The 15,995-nt window shown below is 36.0% G+C and overlaps 1 protein-coding gene across 3 annotated transcripts in view; it reads left to right on the top strand.

Moving 5' to 3' along the window:
- LOC107594412 (calcineurin subunit B type 1-like) overlaps positions 1 to 12,603 on the top strand; it is a 16,775-nt gene extending 4,172 nt beyond the window's left edge. Inside the window, exons 1-5 of one of the 3 annotated variants that reach the window (XM_016284440.1) lie at positions 9,706 to 9,812; positions 10,086 to 10,262; positions 10,724 to 10,783; positions 10,926 to 11,110; positions 12,218 to 12,603. In XM_016284440.1, coding sequence (XP_016139926.1) covers positions 9,782 to 9,812; positions 10,086 to 10,262; positions 10,724 to 10,783; positions 10,926 to 11,110; positions 12,218 to 12,265 — 501 coding nt within the window. In that variant the 5' untranslated portion in view covers positions 9,706 to 9,781 and the 3' untranslated portion in view covers positions 12,266 to 12,603. Of the gene's footprint in view, positions 1 to 9,705; positions 9,871 to 10,085; positions 10,263 to 10,723; positions 10,784 to 10,925; positions 11,111 to 12,217 lie in introns of those variants that run through there. The other 2 variants (XM_016284443.1, XM_016284441.1) reach the window with 2 other exon arrangements.
- Positions 12,604 to 15,995: the final 3,392 nt, after the last annotated feature.

Raw genomic sequence — 15,995 nt, forward strand, 5'->3', positions numbered from 1 at the left:
GTGGTGCAAAAAAGGTGGGAGACCCCTGTTGTTTCCGATGGAGCAAAGTTATGTTGGCTATATTTTATCCTCAGAAATTGATAATTTAAAAAATCTATTTAATTGAGGCGTCGGTATATTGGTATCGAAGGTACTTGCCTTTATTCATAACACTTAGTAAAAAGAGTCCATTAAACAAGTACATTTTCAAAACACATCGTCTTTATGTTGTTTTAAAACGTTCAATGTGAAAATATAGTTATGATTAAAAAATTTTATGTTAGGTGCAATTAATCATAATTTGCATTTTTTTAGTTTAGTTTCACAACTGAAATATGAAGAGAGAAATAGAAGAGGAGGAGGAAGAAAGAAGAATAAATGATATATAAATATACATATATAGTATCATTATTATAGTATCATTGTATTTATTAATATTATGAATTAGTTTTTGTTTTCATATTATCTGTTTATATTTGAATTTTAGCAAAAGTAATTTTAGTAATGTAGTAATTAAGTTTTTGTTTTTAGATGTCTATTTTTAATTGATTTTTATTTCACTTTGAGTTATTATTATTGAAATTATTAACTGAAATAAGTTACATTTTTTAGAGTGACTTGTTTGCATTATTTATGCATAATTTTATTTATTTGAAAGACTTTTTTATGACTAAATTTGGTAATGGGAGAGTAAAAATATTTTTAAAACGTACACCGTTCAAACTAGGCTGCTTATGTTGAAGTGTTTGGGATGTGGCTTTTAATGATGAGACCTTTTTTGTAATCAGGCTCTCAAAAAGTATATAACAATTTGGATATAGATTTATCGGCCAACATATCGGTTATCGGCTTTCAAAAATAAATAATAATCGGTTATCGGTATCGGCCAAAATTTTCATATCGGTGCATCCCTAACATTTTTTAAATTGTATTACTGTTAACGTTTATTTATTTTGCATTTTAGTACATTTCATTTTTTTTGTGACCCTTAATTTATTTTTTTTTACTTTAAATGCCTTTAGGTACTTTTGCATACTTTTTATTTGTGTAAATAGGGTAAATCTAGTCACAGTTTATGCTATTTAAGACAAATTCTGAGCTAGATTATTTTTGGCTGAGCACTGGGTCTAAAACAGTGTCTTGTTCAACATCAACAATATAGAAAACAGTGATTATGTAATTATTTATCTATGGATTATGTAGGCAAAGACACTGTCTGTACAGTGTGTTGAAAGTGTGTACAGCTCATGTGATGCATATTGTTTTTGTCTTATTAATTTTTATTTCAGTTTTACCTATTTTAGTAATTTTAGCACATTCGCATCATACAAACAGAGATGACCTGTGGTTAGTCACTTACATGCAGCTCGTGCTGGGTGATCAGAGTCACCAGTCAGTGTAGTCTAGTCCAGTCCTTTAAACACCTGTTCCTGCTGCTCTGGGATCCGCTGGAGATCAAGACGTGAGGCAGAGGGCATCCCCTGGATCAGTGGGGCTCTCCGGGTCTGGAGCAGGGCCAGCGCTAGTGCAACCAGACTAGACAGGGTGGCGGTCTGTGGAAATGAGGGCTATAATTGCCTCCAGCTGGTAAAGGTTAGTCTCGGGCTGCAAGAAGAGCCTGTTTATTTTTAGAGTTGGTGGGAGTGAGTAGAAGAACACAAGCTGATGGTCCGTTTTTAATAGGTTTAATTTTTTATGTATTTTTCTGCTCTACTTTAGACATTGTAAGTACTATATATATATATATACACACAATAGAGGCTCTTTTGGACCTTTGACACCACTTTTTCAATATAATAGTGCTGACCTGTGCTTGGCTGAAAAATCTAGAACCAACACTTTCCATTTATTTAAAGGCACAGTTCACACATAAATGAATATTCTGCCATCATTTACACAACATCATGTTGTTCCAAACTAAAAGATCTATTTTTTTTTTTTTTTGTCCAAACTATGAATGTTAATGGGGTCCAAAATATCTTCTTTTATATTCCACAGGATAAAGTCATATGGACAAGAAATGGTGAAGTCAAGAAAGGTTAGGAATGACATGAGGGAGAATACATGATAACAGAGTTGTTGTTGTTGTTGTTGTGTGAACCGTCCCTTTAAGAAATGCGTTCTGATGTAACCGTTACTACATATCCTTTCCATAAATAGACATTGCTTTTTGAATGGATAAAAGACTCTGATGTGCAGAAATGTCTGTTATTTGATACAAATTAATGCTTAATTTATTCAGCTTTTTGCACCTAATACACAGTAAAAAAGAATTTGTAAATAACACAAATTAGAGTACGTTTTACAAAAATACTTTTTTTAGTCTTTCTACTTGAAAATTTCTTGTTAAATTAAATGTAAGATTTACTAGCAATTTGAGTGAAATCTGATTCCGAGTAAATTTTTTTTTTAGCGTATGTGAATGTTATAATCTTTCACATTGAGCCACATAAGATTAGCTGTGTAGAACTACATTACCCAGAGTTCTCTGGGTACAAGCACAAGGTTCACTTAAAGGCACAATATGTAAATGTTCGCCGCTAGAGGGCGCGTATTCAAAACAAACCAAGAAACAAAGGCATAATTAGATGACACCGTGACTGAGTGTGGAATCATGGGAGTTGTGGTCTTCATCCCCACAGCCGATGCAATCCGACGAGACTCAGGTAGAAATCATGTTCATGGATGAGCTAATGTATTAAAGATTTATTAACGTCGTAGTATGAAGCAGCGTGAGGCTGAAAGCCGTCGAAGCGAAACGAGGCTGCTGAACGAGCGTGACACATGGCTCGAAAGCAGCGGAGCTTTTATTATGCCACAGTCGACCGCTTCCACTCCTTCTGGAAAGCAGCGGAAGTAAGCAGCGCTGTTTTATCATACTAGATACATTTGAACGTTCTGTTATAATGCTACTCTGTGCGGTTGTCACCTGTCTTAATAAAACGCACAACATATTAAAGCGTCTTTGGTGTTTCCATGTTTTCTACAAAACAAAACCGGAAATCGAGGGGTTATGACGTCATTGACAAGCCACACAATGAAACTATGGAAACGGTCCGTGTCACTAGTTAAAATAGCTTATTTCTCTGGATTTAAACATTCTTCGAAACATTTGGGATAATGCAAGACACAAGTCAGCAAAATATATAAAACTGTTCTAGTGGTTTTTGGATGTTTTAATAAAAAAATCTTACATATTGTGCCTTTAATGTTGCTATGGCAATTTCACTGGCACAGTGGTGGGAAGACCACTGGATTAAGACGAGTCTTACTCATAGTGCACTGCAAAGGAAACGCGAATAAGAGGACAAACCTCTTTTAAAGATCTGACGCCAGCTTGCCACTAACCTTGACAAATCCAGTGATCGGTTCTTCCTCATTCAACCCAGTAAAGATGAAAGCAGTGGGAGGTTATAGGTCAAGGTGAAAGATTAATTGCATCATTCCCAAGAGGTCTTGCTGCAGAAGGAGGAGACAAGAGTAATTCATTTTGCAGGACTGTAACAGGGCAATAACAAGTGTGCTGCTGTGAATCTGAGCCACCTGTTGGTCAGTTGGGTGCTTAGCAACCACAAGGACATCATAAGGCCTCTCCAGTTAGACAGTGGTAACAGGACACTTATGACATCGTTCCAATTAATTTTTGTAGATGAAATGCATCTGGCAAAGGCAAACACAGACTGTTTATGTGAAATGCAAGAGATCAGATGGCCACCAGGTTTAGGTCATCCTGTATAATTTTTTTTAAAAGACTTATTTATGATCCAGGCCAGTGTAGAGGAGCCAGAAAGCGAAGTGGGAGAGAGAGGGGGGATCGGGAAAGGTCTTTGAGCCAGATTCTAACTCGGGGACGCCCGCTGCTCACACGCTGCTCAAAAGGCTATTGGCGCCAACGTCATCCTGTAGAATTAAAGCAGTATTCTGGGTAGCATTTGTAGTGTGATGTTGATTATCACAAAAATTTGTTGGAATTTGGAAGACTTAAAAGCAGAATTTATGAATGTAAGGACCAGTGTTGGGGAGTAACTAGTTACATATAACGGAATTACATAGTTAAGTTACAAAATAAATGTAATTGTAATCAGTTACTGAGAAAAAATGTGTAATTACATTACAGTTGCTTATGAAAATGTTAACGATTACAAAGGGGGTTACATCGGAATATTTTCACACACACACACACACATACAGATTTAATTGACATCTTGGTTACACTTTATTTTAAGGTGTCCTTGTTGCAGTGTAACAAGTATAACATTTATAATGTAAAATGTAATTATACATTTAAGTAATATTAATGAACTGCTTGTACTTACTATATGGTTATAGTAAAGTTTGGATTAGGGTTACTTGCATGTAATTATGCATAATTCATTGTTATTATAATAATAAGTACATGTAACGTGTAACAAGGACACCGTAAAATAAAGTGTTACTGACTTCTTTCATAAATTGCACTGACTGCTCGAAAATATGACACCAATGTTTCAGGACTTTAGAACACAGAATAGGATGCATGCTTATTCAATAACTGTTTTATTTTCTATTTGGGTTTGTGTATATGCTTTATTTATTTTTTTAGATTAACTTTTTTTTCCCCCCAAGGCATTATTAGATGCCAGTGTTTCCTTTCTTAGCTATGCAAAGGTTTAATCTCAAAAACAGTATCATAGCTATTAAACTATATCTTGTTATTAATTTAAAATCCGTATTTAACCTCAGAACGATCTCAAAGTAAAAAGAGGTGCTAAAGTTAGATTTTGTGGTGGTTGTGCTTTCAAATTAAATGATTTTAATCTTAATTCATGTGATGAAGTGTTGAGTGCTACTGTAAGGTTAACCCTGTATGGTTTAAATGTTTGAAAATGATTAACAGTTAAAACATTTGAAATTTAGAAAAGTAATCAGAAAGTAATCAAATGTAATCAGTTACATTACTTTAATAAAGTAATTGAAATAACTTGTAATCTGTAACCTATTACATTTACAAAGTAACCTTCCCAACACTGGTAAGGACTTGCATTAATTCTTCAGTTAAAACTATTATTTGAGCTGTAAAACTGTTTAAATCATTTTTAAATCATAATTTTTACAGGTTTTTTAGGGTGTTAAGTATTTTTATTATGCAATGTTTTTCACACTAAAAGCATGCTAACACATTGTTTATTTTACTATTGTGGCTTTACTATTGATAGAATAGCGTTAAAAAGCTTATTTTTCAGGCTAGACTTGCCAATGTGTATGTGCATCTGGAAACACTGTTTCTATAGCAGCTGTGATGATGCAATGACTTTATCATTCTGCCTTATTGCACATTGCACTTTCTCCAATTTCTTTAAGTTATATGAGTGCATTGTCTTTGAAAGTCTTTGGTGCTAATCAACATTGCACCACATGCTGTCAGTTGAGCTTAACATGCACAGAATATTAGCAGCGGAGCTTTTATTATGCCACAGTCGACCGCTTCCACTCCTTCTGGAAAGCAGCGGAAGTAAGCAGCGCTGTTTTATCATACTAGATACATTTGAACGTTCTGTTATAATGCTACTCTGTGCGGTTGTCACCTGTCTTAATAAAACGCACAACATATTAAAGCGTCTTTGGTGTTTCCATGTTTTCTACAAAACAAAACCGGAAATCGAGGGGTTATGACGTCATTGACAAGCCACACAATGAAACTATGGAAACGGTCCGTGTCACTAGTTAAAATAGCTTATTTCTCTGGATTTAAACATTCTTCGAAACATTTGGGATAATGCAAGACACAAGTCAGCAAAATATATAAAACTGTTCTAGTGGTTTTTGGATGTTTTAATAAAAAAATCTTACATATTGTGCCTTTAATGTTGCTATGGCAATTTCACTGGCACAGTGGTGGGAAGACCACTGGATTAAGACGAGTCTTACTCATAGTGCACTGCAAAGGAAACGCGAATAAGAGGACAAACCTCTTTTAAAGATCTGACGCCAGCTTGCCACTAACCTTGACAAATCCAGTGATCGGTTCTTCCTCATTCAACCCAGTAAAGATGAAAGCAGTGGGAGGTTATAGGTCAAGGTGAAAGATTAATTGCATCATTCCCAAGAGGTCTTGCTGCAGAAGGAGGAGACAAGAGTAATTCATTTTGCAGGACTGTAACAGGGCAATAACAAGTGTGCTGCTGTGAATCTGAGCCACCTGTTGGTCAGTTGGGTGCTTAGCAACCACAAGGACATCATAAGGCCTCTCCAGTTAGACAGTGGTAACAGGACACTTATGACATCGTTCCAATTAATTTTTGTAGATGAAATGCATCTGGCAAAGGCAAACACAGACTGTTTATGTGAAATGCAAGAGATCAGATGGCCACCAGGTTTAGGTCATCCTGTATAATTTTTTTTAAAAGACTTATTTATGATCCAGGCCAGTGTAGAGGAGCCAGAAAGCGAAGTGGGAGAGAGAGGGGGGATCGGGAAAGGTCTTTGAGCCAGATTCTAACTCGGGGACGCCCGCTGCTCACACGCTGCTCAAAAGGCTATTGGCGCCAACGTCATCCTGTAGAATTAAAGCAGTATTCTGGGTAGCATTTGTAGTGTGATGTTGATTATCACAAAAATTTGTTGGAATTTGGAAGACTTAAAAGCAGAATTTATGAATGTAAGGACCAGTGTTGGGGAGTAACTAGTTACATATAACGGAATTACATAGTTAAGTTACAAAATAAATGTAATTGTAATCAGTTACTGAGAAAAAATGTGTAATTACATTACAGTTGCTTATGAAAATGTTAACGATTACAAAGGGGGTTACATCGGAATATTTTCACACACACACACACACATACAGATTTAATTGACATCTTGGTTACACTTTATTTTAAGGTGTCCTTGTTGCAGTGTAACAAGTATAACATTTATAATGTAAAATGTAATTATACATTTAAGTAATATTAATGAACTGCTTGTACTTACTATATGGTTATAGTAAAGTTTGGATTAGGGTTACTTGCATGTAATTATGCATAATTCATTGTTATTATAATAATAAGTACATGTAACGTGTAACAAGGACACCGTAAAATAAAGTGTTACTGACTTCTTTCATAAATTGCACTGACTGCTCGAAAATATGACACCAATGTTTCAGGACTTTAGAACACAGAATAGGATGCATGCTTATTCAATAACTGTTTTATTTTCTATTTGGGTTTGTGTATATGCTTTATTTATTTTTTTAGATTAACTTTTTTTTCCCCCCAAGGCATTATTAGATGCCAGTGTTTCCTTTCTTAGCTATGCAAAGGTTTAATCTCAAAAACAGTATCATAGCTATTAAACTATATCTTGTTATTAATTTAAAATCCGTATTTAACCTCAGAACGATCTCAAAGTAAAAAGAGGTGCTAAAGTTAGATTTTGTGGTGGTTGTGCTTTCAAATTAAATGATTTTAATCTTAATTCATGTGATGAAGTGTTGAGTGCTACTGTAAGGTTAACCCTGTATGGTTTAAATGTTTGAAAATGATTAACAGTTAAAACATTTGAAATTTAGAAAAGTAATCAGAAAGTAATCAAATGTAATCAGTTACATTACTTTAATAAAGTAATTGAAATAACTTGTAATCTGTAACCTATTACATTTACAAAGTAACCTTCCCAACACTGGTAAGGACTTGCATTAATTCTTCAGTTAAAACTATTATTTGAGCTGTAAAACTGTTTAAATCATTTTTAAATCATAATTTTTACAGGTTTTTTAGGGTGTTAAGTATTTTTATTATGCAATGTTTTTCACACTAAAAGCATGCTAACACATTGTTTATTTTACTATTGTGGCTTTACTATTGATAGAATAGCGTTAAAAAGCTTATTTTTCAGGCTAGACTTGCCAATGTGTATGTGCATCTGGAAACACTGTTTCTATAGCAGCTGTGATGATGCAATGACTTTATCATTCTGCCTTATTGCACATTGCACTTTCTCCAATTTCTTTAAGTTATATGAGTGCATTGTCTTTGAAAGTCTTTGGTGCTAATCAACATTGCACCACATGCTGTCAGTTGAGCTTAACATGCACAGAATATTCCTTTAAGCTGGTTTTGAATTCACCTGTTCCCAAATAGATGCATTATTTAAAGGGCATTTACATAAGACATGCTCTTATGTTTAAAAACATCTAGAAAGAGCAGAATAAACTGTCCTTAGACACATTTTAAAAGTAAAACACTTAATACCACAAAACAGCGGTGCAAATGATGTTGCAGAAGTTGACACATTTTTCTAAACCATCATGCGCTAATGAGCACGTATGCCACTGCTCTTCCTCTGCTAAGTTGGCCATCCTTGTTGCTAGGGGGCTTTACTGAGAAGCCCTTATCAGCCGGTGAGTGTGAGAGACCATCGAGGATCAGCCTGACTGCTATAAATATTCCCCTCTGTCTCTCCCATCTCAGCATTGTTTGAATACTGACGCTCAGTGATGCAACTTCCGAATGCCGAATGGGTCGTAGTGAATAGCATGAAAATTGTAACTCTTGTTTTTATTCTTCTGTTTGCCTTGAAGGCACTTTTAGGTAATGTAAATAACACTGTCAGTATGTGGACTGAGACGCTGGCATGCTTTGTTCTGATGTATTGGTGAACGACATGCGTGATGGTGTTATAAAGTCACCTGGTTTAATGACACACATTGGCACGAGCTGTATCGGGTTTAATCCATGCCATATTAATAGATATGAAAAATAAGCAGTTACGTCATCTGCTTTAGGGTAATCTGGGAAGTGTCCACGAATTCAAAATAGCACAGCGGAAATCAGCATATGTCTCTTTACCTCTCTTTTATCTCAGAGAATAATTGGATGTACAGCAGCAGTAAGGCAGAGCTAATTTTTGCATCTGCTTGCTTTTCATTCAAACAACTATTTTTTTTGGAACCAAGTCAACTTGAGTATTATGTTATGGTACTTAAATAGTACTTAAATATTTTAAAGAACTTAAATTGTCGCCCTGAGACCCAGATATTCACTTTCGTCCTCTTTTGGAGAGGAATTTCTGAGGATGCAATACCTCATTTATCTGTTGTATCAGGGACATTTATTTAAATTATTTAACTTTAAATTGTTACTATTATATTAATTATTAATTTATTGTTAATATTATTATTTTAAAATGGCTGAAAACTTCAAATGTTTTATTTTATCTGTTTGTTCATGTAAAGAAATATAAATTAAAATTAAATGAAAACTAATTCTGTGGTATACTTCCATTTAGTGATTTGAGCATATTAAAGGTGCAATATGTAATTTTTGCCGCTAGATAGCTTGTAATTCAAAATAGACAAATGCGTAGTCTTGTACGTGTCAGTTGTGTTGCTGTTTATGGAGGTTCAGAAAGCTCTCGGATTTCATCAGAAATATCTTAATTTGTGTTCCAAAGATGAACGAAGGTCTCACGGCTTTGGAACGACATGAGGGTGAGTAATTAATGACAGAATTTTAATTTTTGGGTGAACTATCCCTTTAAATGGTACACTTGACCTCAATATTCATATCAGCATTTTAATAGTTTTTTCCTTTAAAAAGTCTCGTTAGTTGAGCAGAGTGAGTTCTTTGTTACCTCCGACATCGAGGGACTGAAGAGTTACAAAGGTTGAGAATTTGTGATTTAGATTTGTAATTAGATTAACTGCACAGTGCTAACAGCAAACAGCCTGGCAGCTGATTACTGGAGGTGTGTACCACGTGGCTGTGTGAATGAGATTAGGCCATTTAGCAGTCCACACAGCACAACAGCAAGCTGTAGTTGAACGGCAGTCCTCTGAGAGATGACCATGACTGCCAGGCAGGAGAAACTGGGTAAGGTCTATTCTGGGATGGGTTCTGGCTTTCTGATGGCAGCCAAAGATGAATAAAAGTGAGTGTGAGAGCCCTGGATGTGGAATGTTGCATCCCTGTGTGTGTATGTGAGTGCTTTAAGACTTGGGCAATCTTTGAAGGCATATTAGATTGACATTTTGAAGATGGATGGAGGAAAATCAAAGAGAATAAGAAAGGGATGCATAGTTTGTGTTCTGTGTTGAAATGACTTGTTCTCACTGTTTTCTTCATCTCTTATTCTCTCTATTTCAGTTGACGCTGATGAGATTAAAAGACTAGGGAAGCGGTTTAAGAAACTCGACCTGGATAACTCGGGTTCTCTCAGCGTGGAGGAGTTTATGTCTCTACCCGAGTTGCAGCAGAATCCGCTGGTGCAGCGAGTCATCGATATATTCGACACAGACGGAAATGGAGAAGTGGACTTTAAAGGTTTATTTCTGCTTTTTCCAGTTGATGTGTAGTATGCGTTGCTCATGGGTTTATGCTAATCATCAGGATGTTGATTTCATTGCAAAGTGTACTGAATTCCAGTTGTTCTGAATTGTGATTGGTCTTGGGTTCCTTGTATATTTTTAAGCATTCATAACTGCCCTCATGTGAATCAAAGGCATAAAATCTGCCCCTTTCCCATCTTTTGGAAGAACTAATATTTCCTTCAGGAAATGTAATATTATGTGTGCATTTTCTGACCCAGATCTCAGTTGAAATTGTTGCATTTCAGTCCAGTGCTTTTTTTTTGTGAAAGTGCAAGATTCACCTGAGCTCCTTGCTGGTTTCAGAGGCGCTCTGTACTTGAGGAGTTCAGATGCATTAACATAACTTGGTCCAGTTAAAGGTGAAGAGGGTAGACAATTTTCTCACCCTCCCATTTTCTGACCTTTTTCTTGCAGAGTTCATTGAAGGCGTCTCTCAGTTCAGTGTCAAGGGTGACAAGGAGCAGAAGCTCCGCTGTGAGTCTCTTTCCATCTTGAATTTCCCCAACACTTTCCTTTAGTTAAGGTTAAGTGTTTAGTACACTTATGTTCATCCAGTGTTGATCCAAACCAAAATAAGTGTAGTGCAAACAGAGTTCTGGCATGTTTGTTTCTGCAGTTGCGTTCAGGATTTATGACATGGATAAAGATGGCTACATATCCAACGGTGAGCTGTTCCAAGTGCTGAAGATGATGGTAGGGAATAACCTAAAGGACACCCAGCTGCAGCAGATTGTCGACAAAACCATCATCAACGCAGACAAGGATGGGGATGGAAGGATATCTTTCGAGGAGTTCTGCATTGTGAGTCATTTCATTTTGGGTCTGGTTTTTAATGTTGAGATAGTGAAATTTGACACTCCAAACACTTTCATCAACAATTTCCATGTTCAGCTTTTGCTGAAAATAATAAGAGTAAATAGGCTGAAAACAAACCTAGAGGACCATTTTCACTAGTGACGCACCAAAATTATTTTACTGAAATTGAAAGTTTATTTAATAATCAATTGAAGAATCAAGTTAATATCACCGTTTTATGATATAATTGTGTTTCTTCTCCATTAAGTTGTTAAAATATAAACTTTTAAACTGTGGCTGTAATAACTTGTTTTCATGAGATTTATTATATGCATGTTAAATGACGAAGAAAACGGGCTAAGAAAAAGTATAAAGAGTGTGCATATTTAGCATAATCCTGCTTTCTAGAAGCTGTTTTGACATCATTCCGTAGTTTACCTGTTGTAGCTTATATACATTGTGTGCACATAATAGATGCAGACATGGTCAAAACATGCCATCAGAGAACTAAACCACCATTTTGGTCAGTGATTTTGGCCAAAACTAGAACAAATGAGTATTTCTGAATGCCAATATTTTGCTGCATCACAAATTTTAACCCAAGTATTCATTATTACTAGTTTGAGTGTTTTCCCCAAAAAGTTTATCAACACAATTATTTTATATTTGTTTTTTTTATATAAATTCCTGCATTTATGGAAAACTTGGCAGGTTCTATCCTTAAATTATTTTGCAAAAAAAACAAAAAATATTGTCCAGTACTCATGAATGACTGAATTTATTAGTGAAGTGAACCTTAAATATAATTATTAACATTTAATATGAATATAATTAACAGTATTTATCTTCATGTCAATTTGGGTTTCATGTCTTGGCTCAGTTTGTCCACTATAGGAATGTTGTCTCTAAAGTGCGTGTTGGTAGACTACTTGTCAAACAGCTGACTAGTTATTGAGATTTTTGGTATGTTTTAGCAGTGGTGCTTTAATTAGTGTGCTATAAGAGTTTGCACAGTAAAAAAATTGTGGGTCATTGAGTTATAACACTTTTTTTCCTCTGGTTATGAAATGCACTGACATTATTTCCCGTCACCCTCTCCCTTCTCTTCCGCAGGTGGTTGGTGGCTTAGACATTCACAAAAAGATGGTGGTGGATGTGTGAAGAGACAGAACAGGCCCTTCACTGAACACCCTCTTTTCACTTCTCCATTTCTGAGAATCGGCTCCAGATGTTCCACTAACACTCTCTCTCTCTCTCTCTCTCTGTCTGTCGTTCTCTTTCTCTCTTTCAATGGAAGTATTTCTCTGAATGATGCCTCTGTTCCCCGTTTTTACTCCCTGAGCCTTGTGACGCCTGCCATCCTAAGTGTTATAGAGCATGAGATTCCTCTGTCCACATTCTCGGGTATTTAAGGACAGTCAGAGAGACGACTTCTCTGTCGACTACCGAGCGACTCAGTGTGGTGAAGAAGGAAGAGAGGAGTGTATGTGTGTGTGTGTGCGCGCTATTGAGATATTATAATCTTAATGACCGTTACATATAAATATATGGACGTTGCCAAACTGCTGGTAAATGTTTAAATATGGAAATGATTTTAAAGCGAGTTTCTTCACTACATTTATCCATAAATATTATTATTATGAAAATAAAAATGTGAGAGTTATTCTGGATTGGTGTCCGTCACTCCCAGCGATTTTTTTCCCCTCTCTTTAAAAAAAAAAAAAAAAAAGGAGTTATGTTTTATTTTTCTCCTTTTCCGTTCATGGTTTGGTTGAGTTGTTTTGTACAGAATGTGTGTTTGTTAATGCTCCTTGCTTTCGGTTCTGTTTTGTATTTCTTTAGCTGGGGGTCAGACAGACATCTGTGTAGCTTTCGATGGGAGAGCCGTGGGGGTTTTGGACAAAGGAGACATACAAGTGAATGAAAACGTTTCGCTTTTAGGTTTAACGTTTTCTTTCTTTCTTCATTTCTCTGCATGCTGCGTCAAATGCTGTGGGAACCATCGAAATGTCATTCATGAAAATGAGAAATAAAATATTTGAGACTTGTACAACTGTGTTCTGGGTCTTTCTGAAAAGCAGTCTTCACCATTCATTTCTCAATATAGCGGATGTAAGACTCGCAGCTTTTAAATGGTCATATTTGATTTGCCATCAATTCGTAGTTTTAATAAATAAATAACAGTTTCTTATAAGAAATGGATTTTATGAATTCGGTGATGTTTTGTGAAGTCTTTCAAAAGTTTGTCTCGCTGTAAAAAGATAAATATCAACATTAACTTTGTTTGAATTCTGTTACATTCCATCTCATTTTTTCCCTCGTGTCTATAAAGTATTATATTTAATAGTGAACTGAAGTGCCTGATCTTGACCGGAGCTTATTTCTAAACGTGTGCTATGTTCTTTAAATACACGCGGCAGACTAGATCACTTACCGGGGGGAATGTAAAAGACATAAAGCTGTAATATTAGCTGTTTCCCACTAGGTGTCAGTAATACACAACTAATGATCGCACGAACTATTCAGTCAAAGGGGGAAACCAGTGTTTGTGGGAAGGTTAGTCTATGGTTATAAAAATAAATAATCGTTCTGTATATATTAGGTTGGGAAAACAAAATGTATTGCAACGTTCTGAGAAGTTTAGATATTGGTCACAGAAAGGAACCTACAATGGACCTAATCAGGCTAGCATCATATTGTAATGCAGGCCAATATTCAACAGGAATGTAGCTATTAAAAGAGTCTTTGAGGGATAAAGGTGCGTTCAGTGGACTGTACTGTTGTTTACCAGTCCTGGGTACTAACTGATTACATGTTAATCTGGATTACTTCATTAGAATCCAAAGTTATGTGACTACTATTAGATGTTACATTTTAAAACACTCGATCAAACTACAGTTACTTTTTTGGATTACATATTCACAGAATAACAATTATTCAAATCTTTTGAATATTGCTTTCTGAAATGGCCAGAAACATTCAGAAACTCTTCCAGTTTTGTGGACATTCACGCAGTCTCCACTCAGGTCAAGTCACCTTTATTTATACAGCGCTTTTAACAATACAGATTGTGTCAAAGCAACTGAACAGCATTAATTAGGAAAATAGTGTGTCAATAATGCAAAGTGACAATAGTAAACCCTCATTTTTCAGTTAAAGACAGTTCATCATTGAATTCAGTGATGTCAACATCCAGCTCAGTTTAAATGGTATCTGTGCAATCATGTCAACGATATCGCTGGAAATTAAGTGTCCCCAACTAAGCAAGCCAGAGGCGACAGCGGCAAGGAACCAAAACTCCATCGGTGACAGAATGGAGAAAAAACCTTGGGAGAAACCAGGCTCAGTCGGGGGGCCAGTTCTCCTCTGACCAGACGAACCAGCAGTTCAGTTCCAGGCTGCAGCAAAGTCACATTGTGCAGAGGACTCATCTGGTTCCTGTGGTCTTGTCCCGGTGGTCGTCTGAGACAAGGTCTTTACAGGGGATCTGTATCTGGGGCTCATCTAGTTGTCCTGGTCTCCGCTGTCTGGGCTTCAGGGCTGTGGAGATCCTTTCTAGGTGCTGATCCACCATCTGGTCTGAATAGGTGGCTGTAATTACACTGAAAAATTGGAGGTCACACAGCATTTGACCACTGGATTTACAAAAATAATTTCAATTTTAAGAAGTGTTTTCTCAACATTTCAAAATCGCATCAATTACTGATGAATACATAAATTTTAATTTAATTATCATTCAGTGGGTTAATGTATTAATATGTCTTTTGAAGGCTTTTGTCTTTCAAACACATGAAAATGCACGTTATTGGTTGAATACGGTTAATGGTCATGCGAAACCAGTTTTTTCCCCCGTTTTTGGTATTTCACTTTTATTTTAAAATGATTTCTTTCATTTGACATTTTTATGATTTTCATAAGTAATCCTGCAGTTTCTCTGAGTTTTGAAAACTCTGCCTCAATGGAATTTATTTTCTTTCTCTTTGTATTTCTTAACAACAGGGTACAAGATTATCCCATTTAAATCAATGTGATAAACAAGTTAGATCAAAAGCAATCTAAAAGTAATCTGATTACATTACTTAAAATATGTAATATAATGGGTTATGTTACTAACTAGAATTTTTGTCATGTAATTTGAAATCAGTAACAGACTTGTTTTCAACGGCCATTTAGATTGTAACGGCCAGAAAGTAGGCCTACACCTGTTTAGAAACAAGTTTCCAAAGAAACGTTTACTAAATCAAAATGGTATTAGCGTACCTTTCAGAAGAATTGTTATCTCAGTAGTAAAACACATCTTGTCAAATTAAATCAGCCTAAACTAGTTTGTTAGCCTCAGCTTGTTGAAACTGCTTTCCCAGCTTGACTACGCTGGTCAGCAAGCGAAAAAATCCTTAAAAGTGGTTCCAGAAAATATCAGGCATTACATCAATCTGCTTCTTGAACTACTTTCTTTCGAGGATCAGCTTATGTTTGACATAAATGATAAATGGCCATGCTTATATTCAGTACAGAACACATTTATAATTGCTGGCTGAGAAAAATGCTCAAAAATATGACCCAAAACAGCCTAATAACCTCACCTATTATTATCTCAATCCCATTTAAACCAATGGGAACATTTACAACAGACATTTTCCAACACGTAATTTTTAGCCCCCTTGCAGAAACCGAGTCCAGCACAGGATCTTTCTGCGGGAGCGATTCAAGACCAGCCGTATCAGTCAGCATCAGGTGAAGCACAACAGACAAATTAGAACATCTATCAATTACACACACACACACACACACACACACACAGACAGCTATTTCCCACACACATGCAGAGACACCAGAGGATATTGATCCACTTCCAGAATCTGTGCCCCGGTAGGACAATAGTCTTGGCCTC

Source organism: Sinocyclocheilus grahami, unplaced genomic scaffold, assembly GCF_001515645.1.
Source record: "Sinocyclocheilus grahami isolate Dianchi unplaced genomic scaffold, SAMN03320097.WGS_v1.1 scaffold183.1, whole genome shotgun sequence".
Lineage (NCBI taxonomy): Eukaryota > Metazoa > Chordata > Actinopteri > Cypriniformes > Cyprinidae > Sinocyclocheilus > Sinocyclocheilus grahami.